We start from the raw sequence: 19192 nt of genomic DNA, 5'->3' as shown, positions 1-19192 counted from the left end.
TACCTTTGGTCTTTGGTGATGGCGACATACAGATGGGGTTTTGGTGTGGATGTCCTTTCTGTTTGTTAGTTTTCCTTCTAACAGTCAGGACTCTCAGCTGCAGGTCTGTTGAAGTTTGCTGGAGGTCCACTCCCGACCCTGTTTGCCTGGGTATCAGCAGCAGAGGCTGCAGAACAGCAAATATTGCAGAACGGAAAATGTTGCTGCCTGATCCTTCCTCTGGAAGCTTCGTCTCAGAGGGGCACCCAGCTGTATGAGGTGTCAGTCGGGCCCTACTGAGAGGTGTCTCCCAGTTAGGCTGGGAGTCAGAGACCCACTTGAGAGGCAGTCTGTCCATTCTCAGATCTCAAACTCCGTGCTGGGAGAAGCCCTACTCTCTTGAAAGCTGTCAGACAGGGACTTTTAAATATACAGAAGTTTCTGCTGCCTTTTATTCAGCTATGCCCTGCCCCCAGAGGTGGAGTCTACAGAGGCAGGTAGGCCTCCTTGAGCTGCGAAGGGCTCCACCCAGTTCGAGCTTCCAGGATGCTTTGTTTACCTACTCAAGCCTCTGCAATGGCAGATGCCCCTCCCCCAGCCTCGCTGCCGCCTTGCAGTTCAATCTCAGACTGCTGTGCTAGCAGTGAGCAAGGCTCCATGGGCATGGGACCCTCCAAGCCAGGCGCAGGATATAATCTGGTGTGCCGTTTGCTAAGGCCGTTGGAAAAGCGCAGTATTTGGGTGGGAGTGTCCCGATTTTCCAGGTACCGCCTGTCATGGCTTCCCTTTGCTAGGAAAGGGAATTCCCCGACCCCTTGCGCTTCCTGGGTGAGGCAATGCCCCACCCTGGTCCAAGGACTGCACCCACTGTCTGACAAGCCCCAGTGAGATGAACCCGATACCTCAGTTGGAAAGGCAGAAATCACCTGTCTTCTGCATTTGCTTACGCTGGGAGCTGTAGACTGGATCTGTTCCTATTCGGCCATCTTCAACCTCCTAGGGCCCCTTTATTTTTTAGTTAACTCAATTACAGAAGTTCTCACATAATATGATAAAAATTTTTATTGTCTGACTTACAGATCAGAAGAAGACAATGTTTAGTCAGATTCAATGACCACCAATATTTTCTTACCACAATATCTCCATTTATATTATTAATTTTGACTGGTGGTATAAAATCTTAAAGTTGTTTATTCAGGAAACTTCACTAAGGACTATAAATCCTAAATTATCATATATCCAAAACATATATCTGTGGGCGTAGAGGTACATGACAGCCTAGCTGACCAGATGTCACATTTTTAAAAAATTGAATTTAGTAAAAACTCTTCTCTTCTCTTCTAGTATCTATTTGCAGTTTACAAGCCTCAGACCAGCTTGACTTCTTTTCCCATTGATTTTTCTTCCATATGATTGTAAGATTCTTTTTATAATCCTTCAGGTTCAGGTTCAGTTGTGCATCAAAAAATTTATGATCTTTTTTTTTTTTTTTTTTTTTTTGGAAGACAGAGTCTCGCTCTTGCCCAGGCTGGAGTGCAGTGGCACAATCTTGGCTCACTGCAACCTCTGCCCCCCAGGTTCAAGCTATTCTCCTGCCTTAGCCTTCCAAGTAGCTGGGATTACAGGCACCCACCTCATGGCTGGCTAATTTTTTTGTATTTTTAGTAGAGATGGGGTTTCACCATGTTAGCCAGGCTGGTTTCAAAATCCTGACCTCAAGTAATCCACCTGCCTCGGCCTCCCAAAGTGCTAGGATTACAGGTGTGAGCCACTGCGCCCAGCCAAAAATGTATGATTCTTGATGGGGGGATCATACAATGGGAAATAAACAATGAACACTTTGAATCTAGACTTTCAACCTAACTTTCTTTCATGAAAGTTTTCTTCTGATTTATCTTTGTGTTTTCTTTTTTAGAAATATGAGTTATGTGAATGTATGATCTCTGCTGTCTGCTTTCCATATCTAGCATTTTTTTCTGCAGTAGTTTTCATGTCTGATTATTCCAGCATCATTTTATATGATCTTTCATAAGTTTGGGCTCTTTATCACTGATTTTATTTTCAGCAGTGTTGATTCTATCATTTGCTTTTTCTAAGATGCTTTTCCTTTTCTTAATGGTCTGCTCTCAGTTTATTTGAGAGCTGCTCTGCCAGCTCACTTATCATCTAATCTTATAATTATTTCATGTCTAATCTCTTATGTCATCAGTACCATGACTACTTTAATTTCTCTTAGAATATAGAAAATTTTACCTGAAAAATTCTCCCATTTCCTGAGGTAGTTCTTCCTCCAAAATATATCTATCACGTGCTTTTACTTGTTAGTTCGTCTCTGCCTCTCCCCCCACTCCTGCTCCTTCCTCCCTGTGCCTGCCATCCCATTTATTTTTGTAATAATGGTCTCTACAGATAGGACCCATGTTCAATCCATTTTGCTTTTTGCTGATTTCTCAACTTTGATTATGAGTTCTCCTAGTCAGGTCTGCTGATTTCCAAAGAGGAGTGAGCAAAATTCACCTGTTCAAAAATGGTTTTCATTATAAAAATAATACAAGATCATTCCAGAAATCTTAGAAAAGTCTAAAAGAGAAAATTTAAATCACTCATAATCTTAATATCCAGAAATATATTCTATTAACATTTTGGGATATTTCTTTCCAGTATTTTTTGATGTATGTATATTATTTCCACAGTTGAGACAGGAATAGATGTACCCTTGCATCATACTTTTCCACTCATGTTATCTGTAAGCATTATTCTACATTATCGAAAGCTTTTGAAAAATATTCCGTATAACTGTTATATCCCCTCATGTGACTGCATCATCATTTACCTAACTGTTCCTCTAAATGTGTGAAAGCTGAAACAAAATTCCTGTGCCCACAACTGTCTTTTTATTGTTATCCTATTTATTTTTTTGTTTCTATGAAAAAATATGGCTCTAAGTTCCTAAATTACTAAAAAAAAGAAAAAAGAAAAAAAACCTGATCTTCTTTTCCTTTATAACTAAAAACTAAGAAAGAGATTTATGCTTTTGGCCAAGGCAGAGTAATTGGAACTGGATTTTGCCCTTCTGTAATAAATAACTAAAACACTGGACAAAACATGTGAACCAGCTGATACCAGACATTACGTAATAGGTAGCAAAAGACAGCAATCCCTGAGATATGAGGGAAAAAAATCAGGCAAGCAAGCTGGCCACATTCCCTGGCTTTCTATCTAGAGGCAATTTCTAGACTGCAATAGAACAATCTAAATGAGTTGAAGAGACAGTCCTCAGAGTTTTGGGATGCTGAAACAGTTGGAATTTGCACAGTAGAGTTCAGCACAGGAAAATGCTATGCAAAAGAAAAGCTCCAGATATCTGCATAGGAAATGTAATCTTTGGCTGAATAACAAATTGCATATGCAGAGTTGGGCAAAGAACAATACACATAATCTGGGAGATATAAGCATTCTGATATAGTCAAAGCTGAAATACCTCAATGAATACCACAGGGATTCAGTAAAGAGCTTAGAAAGGTCCTAAAACCTAACACCTAGAAGGGCTAAAACAGACCTGGAATAATGGCTAATCTACATTCACCCTATCAAAGTTTAAAAATAAGCCTCACGCCACTGCACTCCAGCCTGGGCAACAGAGTGAGACGCCTGCACAGGGAAAAAAAAAAAAAAGCCTCAAAAAGATCAACCTGATCTGCAAGAAACTTAACCACTTGCCAAAATAAAATTTGACACCCTTAAAGGAAGTAACAGACTCAATGTAATAATCACTAAATGCAGCATCCAATCAAAACTTACTTGACTTGCAAAGAAGCAGGAAAATAGGACTCACAACCAGGGGGAAAAAATCAAACCATAGAAACAAAACCAGAAATGATGGAATTAGCAGACAAGGACCTTAAATAAGCTGACTTCTGCTTCTGGGAAGATGGAGATGTACTTTTCCCTATCCCTCCTCATATGTACAATCTGGAAATTATATATAAAAGAAACATCAGGAGACCCTGAAAAGTAGAAAGAAGGAAAAACAGCTAGACCTGTTCAAGACCTGAAGAACAACAGATGGTGAGGTTCCCTCCTGTGGGATTGATTTTTTTTTTTTTTTTTTTTTTTTTTAATTTCCAGAGACAGGGTATTGCTTTGTTGCCCAGGCTGGAGTACAGTGACACAATGATGGCTCACTGCAGCCTCTACCTCCTGGCCTTGTGTGAGCCTCCTGCCTCAGCTTCCCAAGTAGCTTGGAGGACAGGTACACACCGCAATGCCTAGCTAATTTAAAAAAATTTTTTTTTTGTAAAGATGGGCACTCACTATGTTGCTCAGGCTGGTCTCAAACTCTTGGCCTCAAGCGATTCTCCCATGTTGGCCTGCCAAAGCACTGGGATTACAAGTGTGAGCCACAGGGTTTATCTTTGACTCATATATCCCAGACTTAGAGCTAAAGAAGCCAGCAACCCAGAAATGCTGATGGAAATATACAAATGAGGCCCCCATAAAAGTCTGTTCTCTTTAGCCAAAGGAGCAGGAAAAGGGCAACTTAACAAAACATAAAACTTTTAGACAATAACTGTTCTAACTAAAGCAAATACCACAGAGAAAAACTGTAGCTCCACCTCCCCAACCATGCCGGCAAAGGCTAAGGGAAGCCTAGAATTCCACCCTCATAAGGCTGTCATGAGGAATCCCAATACCACTGCCAGGGTGATGTCACAGAAGGCCAAGTAGGAACTGGAACTTTCATCCCAGCCAACCAGTAATGAGCATCCTCCTCCCACAGTGATATCAGTGGAGATCACATGGGAGTCAGAACCCTCTTTCCAGCAGTAACAGGTAACAAGGAGCATACCCCAAACCACAGCTCAGGTGTCAATGGAGGCTGAATAGGGAACCTGGATTTCTAGCTATATCCGGTAGTAAAGGAAGCAAGCAGTGCCTCCCCTTCTCTTGACAGAATAATGTCTAAAAAGAGCTAACTAAAACAGAAAGTTCAAATAAGATCCACAAAGACAAACAGAATAACAATCTATTTTGTAGAATGAGATGTTGCCCAATTTGAAAAAAGAGAAGATAAGGCCAGGCGCAGTGGCTCACACCTGTAATCTCAGCATTTTGGGAGGCTGAGGTGGGCGGATCACCTGAGGTCAGGAGTTCGAGACCAGCCTGGCCAACATGGTGAAACCCCATCTCTACCAAAAATACAAAAATTAGCTGGGTGTGGTGGCATGTGCCTGTAATCCCAGCTACTCGGGAGGCTGAGGAATGAGAATCACTTGAACCCAGGAGGCAGATGTTGCAGTGAGCCAAGATCATGCCACTGCACTCCAGCCTGTGTGACAGAGCAAGACTCCATCTCAGTCAATCAATCAATCAATAAAATAAGCACATGAAAAGATACTCAATATCATTAATCATTTGGGAAATGCAAATCAAAGCCATAATGAGATATCACTTCACACCCACTGGGATGGTTATTAACAAAAAAAAAAAAAAGGGAAAAAGAAAATAAGTGATAAGTGTTGGGGAAAATGCAGAGAAACTGGAATGCTTGTGTATTGCTGATGGGAACGTAATATGGTACAGCCGCTATGGAAAACAGTATGGCAGTTCCTCAAGAAATTAAACATATAATTACCATAAGATGTAGCAATTTCAGTTCTGGGTATGTACACAAAAGAATTGAAAGCAGGGACTCAAACAGATATTTGTACACAAATGTTCGAAGCAGCAATATTCATAATAGCTGAAAGGTAGAAACAACCCAAATGCCCATTGGCAGGTGAACGGATAAACAAAATGTGGCATATCCTTACAATAGAATATTATTATGCCATAAAAAGGATTAGAATTCTGACACATGTTACAACATGCATAAACTTTGGAGACAATGTGCTAAGTGAAATAAGCCAGAAAGAAAAAGACAAATAGTAGGTAATTCCACTTACATGAAGTATCTAGAAAAGACAAATTCACAGAGGCAGACAGCAGAATGGTGGTAATCAGGGTTGGGAAAGGGGGACAATGGGTGGTTATCATTTAGTGAGTACAGAGTTTCATTTTGATAAGATGAAAAATGCTGGAGATGAATCATGGTGGTGCTTGTACAACAATGTGAATGCACTTAATGCCACTGAACTGTACCCTTAAAAATCATTAAAATAGGCCAGGTGTGGTGACTCTTGCCTGTAATCCCAACACTTTGGGAGGTGGAGGCAGGCAAATCACTTGAGTTCAGGAGTTTGAGACCAGCCTGGGAAACATAGTGAAACCCTGTCTCTACAAAAAATACAAAAATTAGCTGGGCATGGTGGAATACGCCTATAGTCCCAGCTACTCAGGACGCTGGGGCAGGAGGATCACCTGAGCCTGGGGAGGTTGAGGCTGCAGTAAGCTATGATTGTGCCACTGCACTCCAGCCTAGGCAACAGCGTGAGACCCTGTCTCAAAATGTATTAAAATAGTAATTTTTGTTATGTATATTTTGCCACAATAAAAAATTTGGTTAAAACATTAAGATTCAAAGTCTCATGACAAATTATGAAAATGCCAGTTTCCATTGTAAATCACTTATACCAAAAATCAGGAAGACCTCAAACTGAATGTAAAGAAATGGCAACATCAAGATGGCAGAGACGTTAGAATTATCTGATAAAGATTTTAAAGCAGTCATGATAACAATGTTTCAAGAGACAGTTACAAACACACTTGAAAAGGAGCAATGCTACTCAATAATATTTAAAAGCTCCATTTACAAGCAGTATTTAACTACTGTAAATCTGGCCAGGTGCGGTGGCTAACACCTGTACTCCCAGCACTTTGGGAGGCCAAGGCAGGCAGATCACTTGAGGTCAGGAGTTTGAGACCAGCCTGGCCAACATGGTGAAACCCCATCTCTACTAAAAATACAAAAATTAGCCTGGTGTGGTGGTGTGCACTTGTAGTCCCAGCTACTCAGGAGGCTAAGGCAGGAAAATTGCTTGAACCTGGGAGGCAGAGGTTGCAGTGAGCCAATATTGTACCACTGCACTCTAGCCTGGGTGACAGAGCAAGACTCTGTCTCAAAATAAATAAATGAATAAATAAAATAATTATTATAAATCTGTATGCAACTTATAACATAGCCTCCAAATATGTAAGGCAAATGACAGAATTACAAGAAAAATAGACAAATTCACAATTATAGTGAGAGATGTATCCCCTAAGTCTCTCAGTAATTGATAGGAAAAAAAATATGAGAATAAAGATTTGAACAGCATAATTAACAAACCTACACAATAATACAAAACAACCGAAGAGTACTCACTATTTTGAAGAAATATTTTAAAGAAAATATTCACAAAAATTGTCCACATGTTGGGCCATAAAGCAGGCTTTACTAAGAGCTTATATACATTTTTGTTATTTTTCAATATCCCAAGCAACAAACCACAAGCTTCTGTGGTGAATTACAAACTTATAACTATTTGGTTTATAGAGAAGAACATTTTTGAAAATGAATTTTACAATATACTTTTTCCTCAACAAATTTCTATCTTGTTTATAATAATTTCTTTTTATTAAACTAAGATTCTCAATTTGTTTTAAGATTGACTTTTGCTATACCTTTCTCTCAGCTAGGCCAGAATGAAGAAGTAACACTAGCATCTGTGAAGAGGCAAAACGTCACTTAAGTTAATATTAAACTACCTTTCCTTACAAAAGAAACTTTATATGCCCAAACAGAAAAGCTTCAGAGAAACCAGCTCTAGTTTTCATTTCATTGATGTTTTGTCATATACGAAAAGTCTCTTGAATAAATTAGACATTTTAGACCTTTTCTCATCTAATCTGGTATTTAGTTTCCTGGGAAGTTCAGTCCATGTTCAACTTTAAATTGTATATTATATCTCTCAGTTCATGTTCACTTTCAAATTGTTACTATTCATTTTGCCTATTAATACTGCTATTATATATTGAAGTATGACTACTGGCCAAACAAAACAACAACAAAATATTTGGAGGAAAAAAAAAAAAGTACAGCTACAAAGTTGTTCCCTCAGAACCCCTTAACTTGTTTCTTTCTGAGACTTCTCTTTTTATATTTTGTGTATTTTATGCTATATGAAGACACTATTTTTAGCACCTATTTTTCCTAGCTTCCTCTTTATATTTTGGTATCTGTGTATACCATATTACTTTGGATTCCTAGCATGGAGAAAACGTTGCAAGTCTACGTCCTCCCTAAATGCAAAGCATGAATATAAAGGGAAAAAAATTACTAACAGCATAAATCTTCCAAAAGTACTTTTCCTACATCTATAAATATCTCCGAGAAATTAAAATCCTTGGGAACCTAAAATTGGTCAAGGAAACAGATGTTTGAATTCTCCTAAGTATAGCACAGGGAATAAAGTTTGGCACGAACAGTAATTCCAACCAAAGTACACGTCAAAAAGATTGTCTGATTATGTCTTTAGCATGTCTGAAGGTAAAACATTTTAACCCTTCTTGGGTAAGAATTTTTAAGGTTTCAAGTTTTAAAAAATTCTTTATCCTTTCTTCAGATTTGTTGATGTGCATGGGGAGAAAGTATTTATCTAAAATTATGGGAATTATATTTTGGCAAATTTTGCTTTCTCTTATAGGGATTTTTTAATATATTTTACATCCTCAACTAGATTATAAATAATGTGCCAGAAAAACAGCTTAGTTCATAATTCTATTATCCATTATGCCTAATGCAACACATTGTACATAGTAGGTTCTCAATAAATATTGGCAGAATGTGAAATCATTAAATAATCACGTAAAATATTACTTAAAATTAATAGTAAAAAAGGAGGCTATTTTATTCTTAATCATATTGTAATGAAGACTATTTTAAACTCTATGCAGTGATGATACACACAAATATTTAAACAATTTATGTGCCTCAACTTGACATAATTTCATAACTTGATGGCAATCACATTTAAATATATTAGAATATTTTTGTAATAATGCTATTCTAGAATAGCAACTTTAATAGCTGGGAAAACATGTTAATAATGGCCATTAACCTGAAGGAAACAGGGAACATTAAACATTTTTTTCAGAAATAAATGTATAAGTTTAAATATTCCACTATAATATTTATGAGCATACCTCAATTTAAAATTTATAAAATGCAAACTATTCAATGTTTCAGTTAGATAATAATTTAGACTATATTTTGTAATTTTTTCAGTGTACACATGGATGAATATTATATCAAAAGATTCTTTTCTCCTTTAGTGTCTTTGACTATTACTATCTAGAGAAGAGGTTTTGCCATGTTGCCCTGGCTAGTCTCCTTTTTTTTTTTTTTTTTTTTTATTCGAGACGGCGTCTCGCCCTGTCACCCAGGCTAGAGTGTAGTGGCGTGATCTCGGCTCACTGCAACCTCCGCCTCCAGGGTTCAAATGATTCTCCTGCCTCAGCCTCCCCAGTAGCTGGGATTACAGGTGCATGCCACCACACCCAGCTAATTTTTGTATCTTTAATAGAGACGGGGTTTCACTGTGTTGGTCAGGTTGGTCTTGAACTCCTGACCTTGTGATCAGCCCACCTTGGCCTCCCAAAGTGCTGGGATTAAAGGCATGAGCCACCGTGCCCGGCCCCTGACTATTACTATCTAAATGCCAAAATAAATTCTGCTTGAATGCCAAGACTAAGACAATCCTACTAAAGCCCTTGATTGTCAATAAGTATGATCTTAGTAAACACAAATAAATAATTTGTTTTTACCTTCAAGACTGCTATGAATGGTACAAAGTTAGCTCTTTGGAGTCCATTTTTATAGAGATCTGAAAGAAAAAAATGATATTAGTTTTTTGCTTAGCCTAAATCATGATGTTAATTTATCGTTTAGCCTGGCAAATAAAGCTTTCTACTGATTTAAAAAAAAGATAAAGGAGCAAAAAGAAAAAAAGACCAAAATTGATTTCTCTTTGGGTCCTACACACATTTTATTATAATTTTAATAAAAGAAAAAAATTAACAGCCACAGAAAGAAGATCAAAAGGTATTCAATCAAATTAGTTTTAAACTGTAATAAGAGGCAATAAAAGAATTTGGAAAGTATCACTTCCAAAATTCAAAATCAATAACCCAATATGAGAAGATTAGATATCAAGCATTTAATACTTGAATATACAGAATTCTACTATAAAAAAATTCTCTCCTTTTCTCAATCTATAATGAAAATTCTTAGTAAAGAACTTGGACGGGCTCAGTAGCTCATGCCTGTAATCCTAGCACTTTGGGGAGGCCACTTGAGGTCAGGAGTTCGAGATCAGCCTGGCCAACACGGTGAAACCCCAACTCTACTAGAAATACAAAAATACAAAAATTAGCCAGGCATGGTGTTGGGAACTGTAAGCCCAACTACTCAGAGGGTGAGGGAGGAGAATCACTTGAACCAGGGAGGTGGAAGTTACAGTTAGCCAAGATCACACCACTGCAATTCAGCCTGGGTGACAGAGCAAGACTGTCTCAAAAAAAAAGAAAAAAAGAATTAAACATTGAGTAATAAGGTTAGCCTTTTTAGAAAATACATCAATAGAATTGCTCATGTATTTGCATTACATATATTTGCATTATATATAAATATATATTTTATATATTATATATATTTATTATATATTATATAATTTTATATATTATATATATTTATTATATATTATATAATTTTATATATAACATATATTATAAATATATAACATATATATCATATATAATATATTATATATAATATATAATATATAATAATATATATAAAATTATATAATATATTATATATAATATATAATATATATAAAATTATATAATATATAATATATATAAAATTATATAATATATAATATATAAATTATATATTATACATAAATTATAATTTATATAAATTATTTTATATAAATTATTATATATAAATATATAAATTATATATTATAATAATAAATATGTATTTATATAAATATATAATGCAAATTATATTATATATTTGATATCAAGGTTTTAAAAAGTCACTTTAAACGAAATTGCCTAAAAATTAAAACTCCATTCTTTGAAGGACAAAAACCATATAATAATTTCAATTGATGCTGAAAAATTATCCGATAAAGCTCAATATCCCTTCATACTAAAAACCCTCAGAAAACTAGGTATAGAAATAACAGACCTCAACATAATAAAAACTATATATGACAGACCCACAGCTAGTATCATACGAAATGGGGGAAAACTGAAAGCCTTTTCTCTTAGATCTGGAACATGACAAACTATGCCCACTTTCACCATTGTTATTCAACATAGTACTAGATGTCTGAGCTAAAGCAATCACATGAGAAAGAAATAAAGGGCTTCCAAATTGGAAAGGAAAAGTAAACAGTCAAATTATCCTTGTTTGCAGGTGACATGAGCTTATATTTGGAAAAACCTAAAGATTTCCCAGGGAGGAGCCAAGATGGCCGAATAGGAACAGCTCCGGTCTACAGCTCCCAGCGTGAGCGACGCAGAAGACGGGTGATTTCTGCATTTCCATCTGAGGTACCGGGTTCATCTCACTAGGGAGTGCCAGACAGTGGGTGCAGGCCAGTGGGTGCGCGCACCGTGCACAAGCCGAAGCAGGGCGAGGCACTGCCTCACCTGGGAAGCGCAAGGGGTCAGGGAGTTCCCTTTCCGAGTCAAAGAAAGGGGTGACGGACGCACCTGGAAAATCGGGTCACTCCCACCCGAATATTGCGCTTTTCAGACCGGCTTAAAAAACGGCGCACCACGAGACTATATCCCACACCTGGCTCGGAGGGTCCTACGCCCACGGAATCTCGCTGATTGCTAGCACAGCAGTCTGAGATCAAACTGCAAGGCGGCAGCGAGGCTGGGGGAGGGGCGCCCGCCATTGCCCAGGCTTGCTTAGGTAAACAAAGCAGCCGGGAAGCTCAAACTGGGTGGAGCCCACCACAGCTCAAGGAGGCCTGCCTGCCTCTGTAGGCTCCACCTCTGGGGGCAGGGCACAGACAAACAAAAAGACAGCAGTAACCTCTGCAGACTTAAATGTCCCTGTCTGACAGCTTTGAAGAGAGCAGTGGTTCTCCCAGCACGCAGCTGGAGATCTGAGAACGGGCAGACTGCCTCCTCAAGTGGGTCCCTGACCCCTGACCCCCGAGCAGCCTAACTGGGAGGCACCCCCCAGCAGGGGCACACTGACACCTCACACGGCAGGGTATTCCAACAGACCTGCAGCTGAGGGTCCTGTCTGTTAGAAGGAAAACTAACAAACAGAAAGGACATCCACACTGAAAACCCATCTGTACATCACCATCATCAAAGACCAAAAGTAGATAAAACCACAAAGATGGGGAAAAAACAGAACAGAAAAACTGGAAACTCTAAAACGCAGAGCGCCTCTCCTCCTCCAAAGGAACGCAGTTCCTCACCAGCAACGGAACAAACCTGGATGGAGAATGATTTTGACGAGCTGAGAGAAGAAGGCTTCAGACGATCAAATTACTCTGAGCTACGGGAGGACATTCAAACCAAAGGCAAAGAAGTTGAAAACTTTGAAAAAAATTTAGAAGAATGTATAACTAGAATAACCAATACAGAGAAGTGCTTAAAGGAGCTGATGGAGCTGAAAACCAAGGCTCCAGAACTACGTGAAGAATGCAGAAGCCTCAGGAGCCGATGCGATCAACTGGAAGAAAGGGTATCAGCAATGGAAGATGAAATGAATGAAATGAAGCAAGAAGGGAAGTTTAGAGAAAAAAGAATAAAAAGAAATGAGCAAAGCCTCCAAGAAATATGGGACTATGTGAAAAGACCAAATCTACGTCTGATTGGTGTACCTGAAAGTGATGCAGAGAATGGAACCAAGTTGGAAAACACTCTGCAGGATATTATCCAGGAGAACTTCCCCAATCTAGCAAGGCAGGCCAACGTTCAGATTCAGGAAATACAGAGAACGCCACAAAGATACTCCTCAAGAAGAGCAACTCCAAGACACATAATTGTCAGATTCACCAAAGTTGAAATGAAGGAAAAAATGTTAAGGGCAGCCAGAGAGAAAGGTCGGGTTACCCGCAAAGGGAAGCCCATCAGACTAACAGCGGATCTCTCGGCAGAAACCCTACAAGCCAGAAGAGAGTGGGGGCCAATTATTCAACATTCTTAAAGAAAAGAGTTTTCAACCCAGAATTTCATATCCAGCCAAACTAAGCTTCATAAGTGAAGGAGAAATAAAATACTTTATAGACAAGCAAATGCTGAGAGATTTTGTCACCACCAGGCCTGCCCTAAAAGAGCTCCTGAAGGAAGTGCTAAACATGGAAAGGAACAACCGGTACCAGCCGCTGCAAAATCATGCCAAAATGTAAAGACCATCGAGACTAGGAAGAAACTGCATCAACTAACGAGCAAAATCACCAGCTAACATCATAATGACAGGATCAAATTCACACATAACAATATTAACTTTAAGTGTAAATGGACTAAATTCTCCAATTAAAAGACACAGACTGGCAAGTTGGATAAAGAGTCAAGACCCATCAGTGTGCTGTATTCAGGAAACCCATCTCACGTGCAGAGACACACATAGGCTCAAAATAAAAGGATGGAGGAAGATCTACCAAGCAAATGGAAAACAAAAAAAGGCAGGGGTTGCAATCCTAGTCTCTGATAAAACAGACTTTAAACCAACAAAGATCAAAAGAGACAAAGAAGGCCATTACATAATGGTAAAGGGATCAATTCAACAAGAGGAGCTAACTATCCTAAATATATATGCACCCAATACAGGAGCACCCAGATTCATAAAGCAAGTCCTTAGTGACCTACAAAGAGACTTAGACTCCCACACATTAATAATGGGAGACTTTAACACCCCACTGTCAACATTAGACAGATCAACGAGACAGAAAGTCAACAAGGATACCCAGGAATTGAACTCAGCTCTGCACCAAGCAGACCTAATAGACATCTACAGAACTCTCCACCCCATATCAACAGAATATACATTTTTTTCAGCACCACACCACACCTATTCCAAAATTGACCACATAGTTGGAAGTAAAGCTCTCCTCAGCAAATGTAAAAGAACAGAAATTATAACAAACTATCTCTCAGACCACAGTGCAATCAAACTAGAACTCAGGATTAAGAATCTCACTCAAAGCCGCTCAACTACATGGAAACTGAACAACCTGCTCCTGAATGACTACTGGCTACATAACGAAATGAAGGCAGAAATAAAGATGTTCTTTGAAACCAATGAGAACAAAGACACAACATACCAGAATCTCTGGGACACATTCAAAGCAGTGTGCAGAGGGAAATTTATAGCACTAAATGCCCACAAGAGAAAGCAGGAAAGATCCAAAATTGACACCCTAACATCACAATTAAATGAACTAGAAAAGCAAGAGCAAACACATTCAAAAGCTAGCAGAAGGCAAGAAATAACTAAAATCAGAGCAGAACTGAAGGAAATAGAGACACAAAAAACCCTTCAAAAAATCAATGAATCCAGGAGCTGGTTTTTTGAAAGGATCAACAAAATTGATAGACCGCTAGCAAGACTAATAAAGAAAAAAAGAGAGAAGAATCAAATAGACACAATAAAAAATGATAAAGGGGATATCACCACTGATCCCACAGAAATACAAACTACCATCAGAGAATACTACAAACACCTCTACGCAAATAAACTAGAAAATCTAGAAGAAATGGATACATTCCTCGACACATACACTCTCCCAAAACTAAACCAGGAAGAAGCTGAATCTCTGAATAGACCAATAACAGGCTCTGAAATTGTGGCAATAATCAATAGTTTACCAACCAAAAAGAGTCCAGGACCAGATAGATTCACAGCCGAATTCTACCAGAGGTACAAGGAGGAACTGGTACCATTCCTTCTGAAACTATTCTAATCAAGAGAAAAAGAGGGAATCCTCCCTAACTCATTTTATGAGGCCAGCATCATTCTGATACCAAAGCCAGGCAGAGACACAACCAAAAAAGAGAATTTTAGACCAATATCCTTGATGAACATTGATGCAAAAATCCTCAATAAAATACTGGCAAACCGAATCCAGCAGCACATCAAAAAGCTTATCCACCATGATCAAGTGGGCTTCATCCCTGGGATGCAAGGCTGGTTCAATATACGCAAATCAATAAATGTAATCCAGCATATATACAGAGCCAAAGACAAAAACCACATGATTATCTCCATAGATGCAGAAAAAGCCTTTGACAAAATTCAACAACCCTTCATGCTAAAAACTCTCAATAAATTAGGTATTGATGGGACGTATTTCAAAATAATAAAAGCTATCTATGACAAACCCACAGCCAATATCATACTGAATGGGCAAAAACTGGAAGCATTCCCTTTGAAAACTGGCACAAGACAGGGATGCCCTCTCTCACCGCTCCTATTCAACATAGTGTTGGAAGTTCTGGCCAGGGCAATCAGGCAGGAGAAGGAAATAAAGGGTATTCAATTAGGAAAAGAGGAAGTCAAATTGTCCCTGTTTGCAGACGACATGATTGTTTATCTAGAAAACCCCATCGTCTCAGCCCAAAATCTCCTTAAGCTGATAAGCAACTTCAGCAAAGTCTTAGGATACAAAATCAATGTACAAAAATCACAAGCATTCTTATACACCAACAACAGACAAACAGAGAGCCAAATCATGAGTGAACTCCCATTCACAATTGCTTCAAGGAGAATAAAATACCTAGGAATCCAACTTACAAGGGATGTGAAGGACCTCTTCAAGGAGAACTACAAACCACTGCTCAAGGAAATAAAAGAGGATACAAACAAATGGAAGAACATTCCATGCTCATGGGTAGGAAGAATCAATATCGTGAAAATGGCCATACTGCCCAAGGTAATTTATAGATTCAATGCCATCCCCGTCAAGCTACCAATGACTTTCTTCACAGAATTGGAAAAAACTACTTTAAAGTTCATATGGAACCAAAAAAGAGCCCGCATCACCAAGTCAATCCTAAGCCAAAAGAACAAAGCTGGAGGCATCACACTACCTGACTTCAAACTATACTACAAGGCTACAGTAACCAAAACAGCATGGTACTGGTACCAAAACAGAGATATAGATCAATGGAACAGAACAGAGCCCTCAGAAGTAATGCCGCATACCTACAACTATCTGATCTTTGACAAACCTGAGAAAAACAAGCAATGGGGAAAGGATTCCCTATTTAATAAATGGTGCTGGGAAAACTGGCTAGCCATATGTAGAAAGCTGAAACTGGATCCCTTCCTTACACCTTATACAAAAATCAATTCAAGATGGATTAAAGATTTAAACGTTAGACCTAAAACCATAAAAACCCTAGAAGAAAACCTAGGCATTACCATTCAGGACATAGGCGTGGGCAAGGACTTCATGTCTAAAACACCAAAAGCAATGGCAACAAAAGCCAAAATTGACAAATGGGATCTAATTAAACTAAAGAGCTTCTGCACAGCAAAAGAAACTACCATCAGAGTGAACAGGCAACCTACAACATGGGAGAAAATTTTCGCAACCTACTCATCTGACAAAGGGCTAATATCCAGAATCTACAATGAACTCAAACAAATTTACAAGAAAAAAACAAACAACCCCATCAAAAAGTGGGCGAAGGACATGAACAGACACTTCTCAAAAGAAGACATTTATGCAGCCAAAAAACACATGAAAAAATGCTCATCATCACTGGCCATCAGAGAAATGCAAATCAAAACCACTATGAGATATCATCTCACACCAGTTAGAATGGCAATCATTAAAAAGTCAGGAAACAACAGGTGCTGGAGAGGATGTGGAGAAATAGGAACACTTTTACACTGTTGGTGGGACTGTAAACTAGTTCAACCATTGTGGAAGTCAGTGTGGCAATTCCTCAGGGATCTAGAACTAGAAATACCATTTGACCCAGCCATCCCATTACTGGGTATATACCCAAATGACTATAAATCATGCTGCTATAAAGACACATGCACACGTATGTTTATTGCGGCATTATTCACAATAGCAAAGACTTGGAACCAACCCAAATGTCCAACAATGATAGACTGGATTAAGAAAATGTGGCACATATACACCATGGAATACTATGCAGCCATAAAAAATGATGAGTTCATGTCCTTTGTAGGGACATGGATGAAATTGGAAACCATCATTCTCAGTAAACTATCGCAAGAACAAAAAACCAAACACCGCATATTCTCACTCATAGGTGGGAATTGAACAATGAGATCACATGGACACAGGAAGGGGAATATCACACTCTGGGGATTGTGGTGGGCTGGGGGGAGGGGGGAGGGATAGCATTGGGAGATATACCTAATGCTAGATGACGAGTTAGTGGGTGCAGCACACCAGCATGGCACATGTATACATTTGTAACTAACCTGCACAATGTGCACATGTACCCTAAAATTTAAAGTATAAAAAAAAAAAAAAAAAGATTTCCCAAGAGGGCTGGGCATAGTGGCTCACACCTGTAATCCTAGCACTTTGGGAGGCCGAGCCAGGTGGATCCCTTGAGTCCAGGAGTTCAGGACCAGCCTGAGCAACATGGCAAAATCCCATCTCCACAAAAAATACAAAAATTAGCCAGGCGTGGCGGCATGTGCCTGTAGCCCCAGCTACTCAGGAAGTTGAGGTGGAAGGATCACTTGAGCCTGGGAGGCAGAGGCTGCAGTGGGCCAAGATCTTGCCACTGCACTCCAGCCTGGGCAACAGAGTGAGACCTTATCTCAAAAAAAAAAAAAAAAAAAAAAAAGAGAGATACTTCCACACCCCACCCCAGCCTCCCCAGTAGCTGGGACTATAGGCACACGACACCATACCCAGTATTTAAAAAAAAAAAAAAAAAAAAAAAAAAAAAGGAAAACTATTAGAACTGATAAACAAATTCAGTAAAGTTGCAGGACACAAAATCAACATAACAAAAATCAGTAGCATTTATATATGCCAGCAGTAAACAATATGAAAAACAAATAAAACAAATTTAAAAAATAATCCCATTTACAACAGTCACAAATAAAATCAAATACCTAGGAATTAACCAAAGAAGTGAAAGATGGCCAGGTGCTGTGGCGCATGCCTGTAATCCCAACACTTTGGGAGGTCGAGGCAGGCAGATCATGAGGTCAAGAGATCGAGACCATCCTGGCCAACATGGTGAAACCCTGTCTCTCCAAAAACTACAAAAATTAGTGGGGTGTGGTGGCACGCACCTGTTGTCCCAGCTACTCAGGAGGCTGAGGCAGGGAAATCGCTTGAACCCGGGAGGCGGAGGTTGCAGTGAGTTGAGATTGTGCCACTGCACTCCAGCCTGGCGACAGAGTGAGACTCTCCCTCAAAAAAAACAAACAAACAAACAAAAGAAGTGACAGATCTTTGCAATAGAAACTATAAAACATTGATGAAAGAAATTAAAGAGGGCACAAACACAAAAATGGAAAGCTATTCCATATTCATAGATTGGAAGAATCAATTTTGTTAAAATGCTCATACTATTCAAAGCAATCTACAGATTCAATGCAATCCCCACCAAAGTCACAATGCCATTCTTCACAGAAATAGAAAAAGCAATCCTAAAATTTATATGGAATCAGAAAAGATCCAAAATAGCCAAAGCTCTCCTGAGTAAAAATAACAAAACTGCAGAAATCACAATACCTGACTTCACACTATACTACAAAGCTATAGACAAAAACAGCATGGTACTGGCACAAAAACAGACACATAGACCAACAGAACAAAACAGAGAACCCAGAAACAAATCCACATACCTACAGTGAACACATTTTTGACAAAGGTGCCAAGAATACACACTGGGGAAAAGACCATCTCTTCATTAAACAGTGCTGGAAAAACTGGATATCCATATGCAGAAGAATGAGACTAGACCCCTATCTCACCTTATAGAAAAATAAAATAAAAATAAAGACTTAAATCTAAGACTTCAAATTATGAAACTACTGTAAGAAAACATTGGGGAAACTCTCCAGGACATTGGTCTGAGCAAAAATTTCTTGAGTCATACTTCACAAGCACAGACAACCAAAGCAAAAATGAACAAATGGGATCACATCAAGTTAAAAAGCTTCTGCACAGCAAAGGAAACAGCTGGCAAAGTGAAGAGACAACCCACAGAATGGGAGAAAATATTTGCAAACTACTCATCTGGC

General features: G+C 38.8%; 1 protein-coding gene across 7 annotated transcripts in view; it reads right to left on the bottom strand.

The window, feature by feature from the left end:
* The window catches only part of AFG1L (AFG1 like ATPase), a 239095-nt gene that overhangs the window by 116474 nt on the left and 103429 nt on the right, over positions 1-19192 (bottom strand). For all 7 annotated transcript variants that reach the window (XR_010158135.1, XR_010158136.1, XR_010158137.1 and 4 more), the window contains exon 7: positions 9724-9782. Coding sequence is in view for 4 of the 7 variants with exons in the window: in XM_009451788.5 (XP_009450063.1) it covers positions 9724-9782 (59 nt within the window). In the remaining 3 variants the exon portion in view is untranslated. The remainder of the gene's footprint in view (positions 1-9723; positions 9783-19192) is intronic.

The sequence above is a fragment of the Pan troglodytes genome, chromosome 5 (assembly GCF_028858775.2).
Source record: "Pan troglodytes isolate AG18354 chromosome 5, NHGRI_mPanTro3-v2.0_pri, whole genome shotgun sequence".
NCBI classification, from domain to species: Eukaryota; Metazoa; Chordata; class Mammalia; order Primates; family Hominidae; genus Pan; species Pan troglodytes.
The sequence above is the reverse complement of the archived record's forward strand: the minus strand, read 5'-3'. Positions and strand labels throughout refer to the sequence as shown.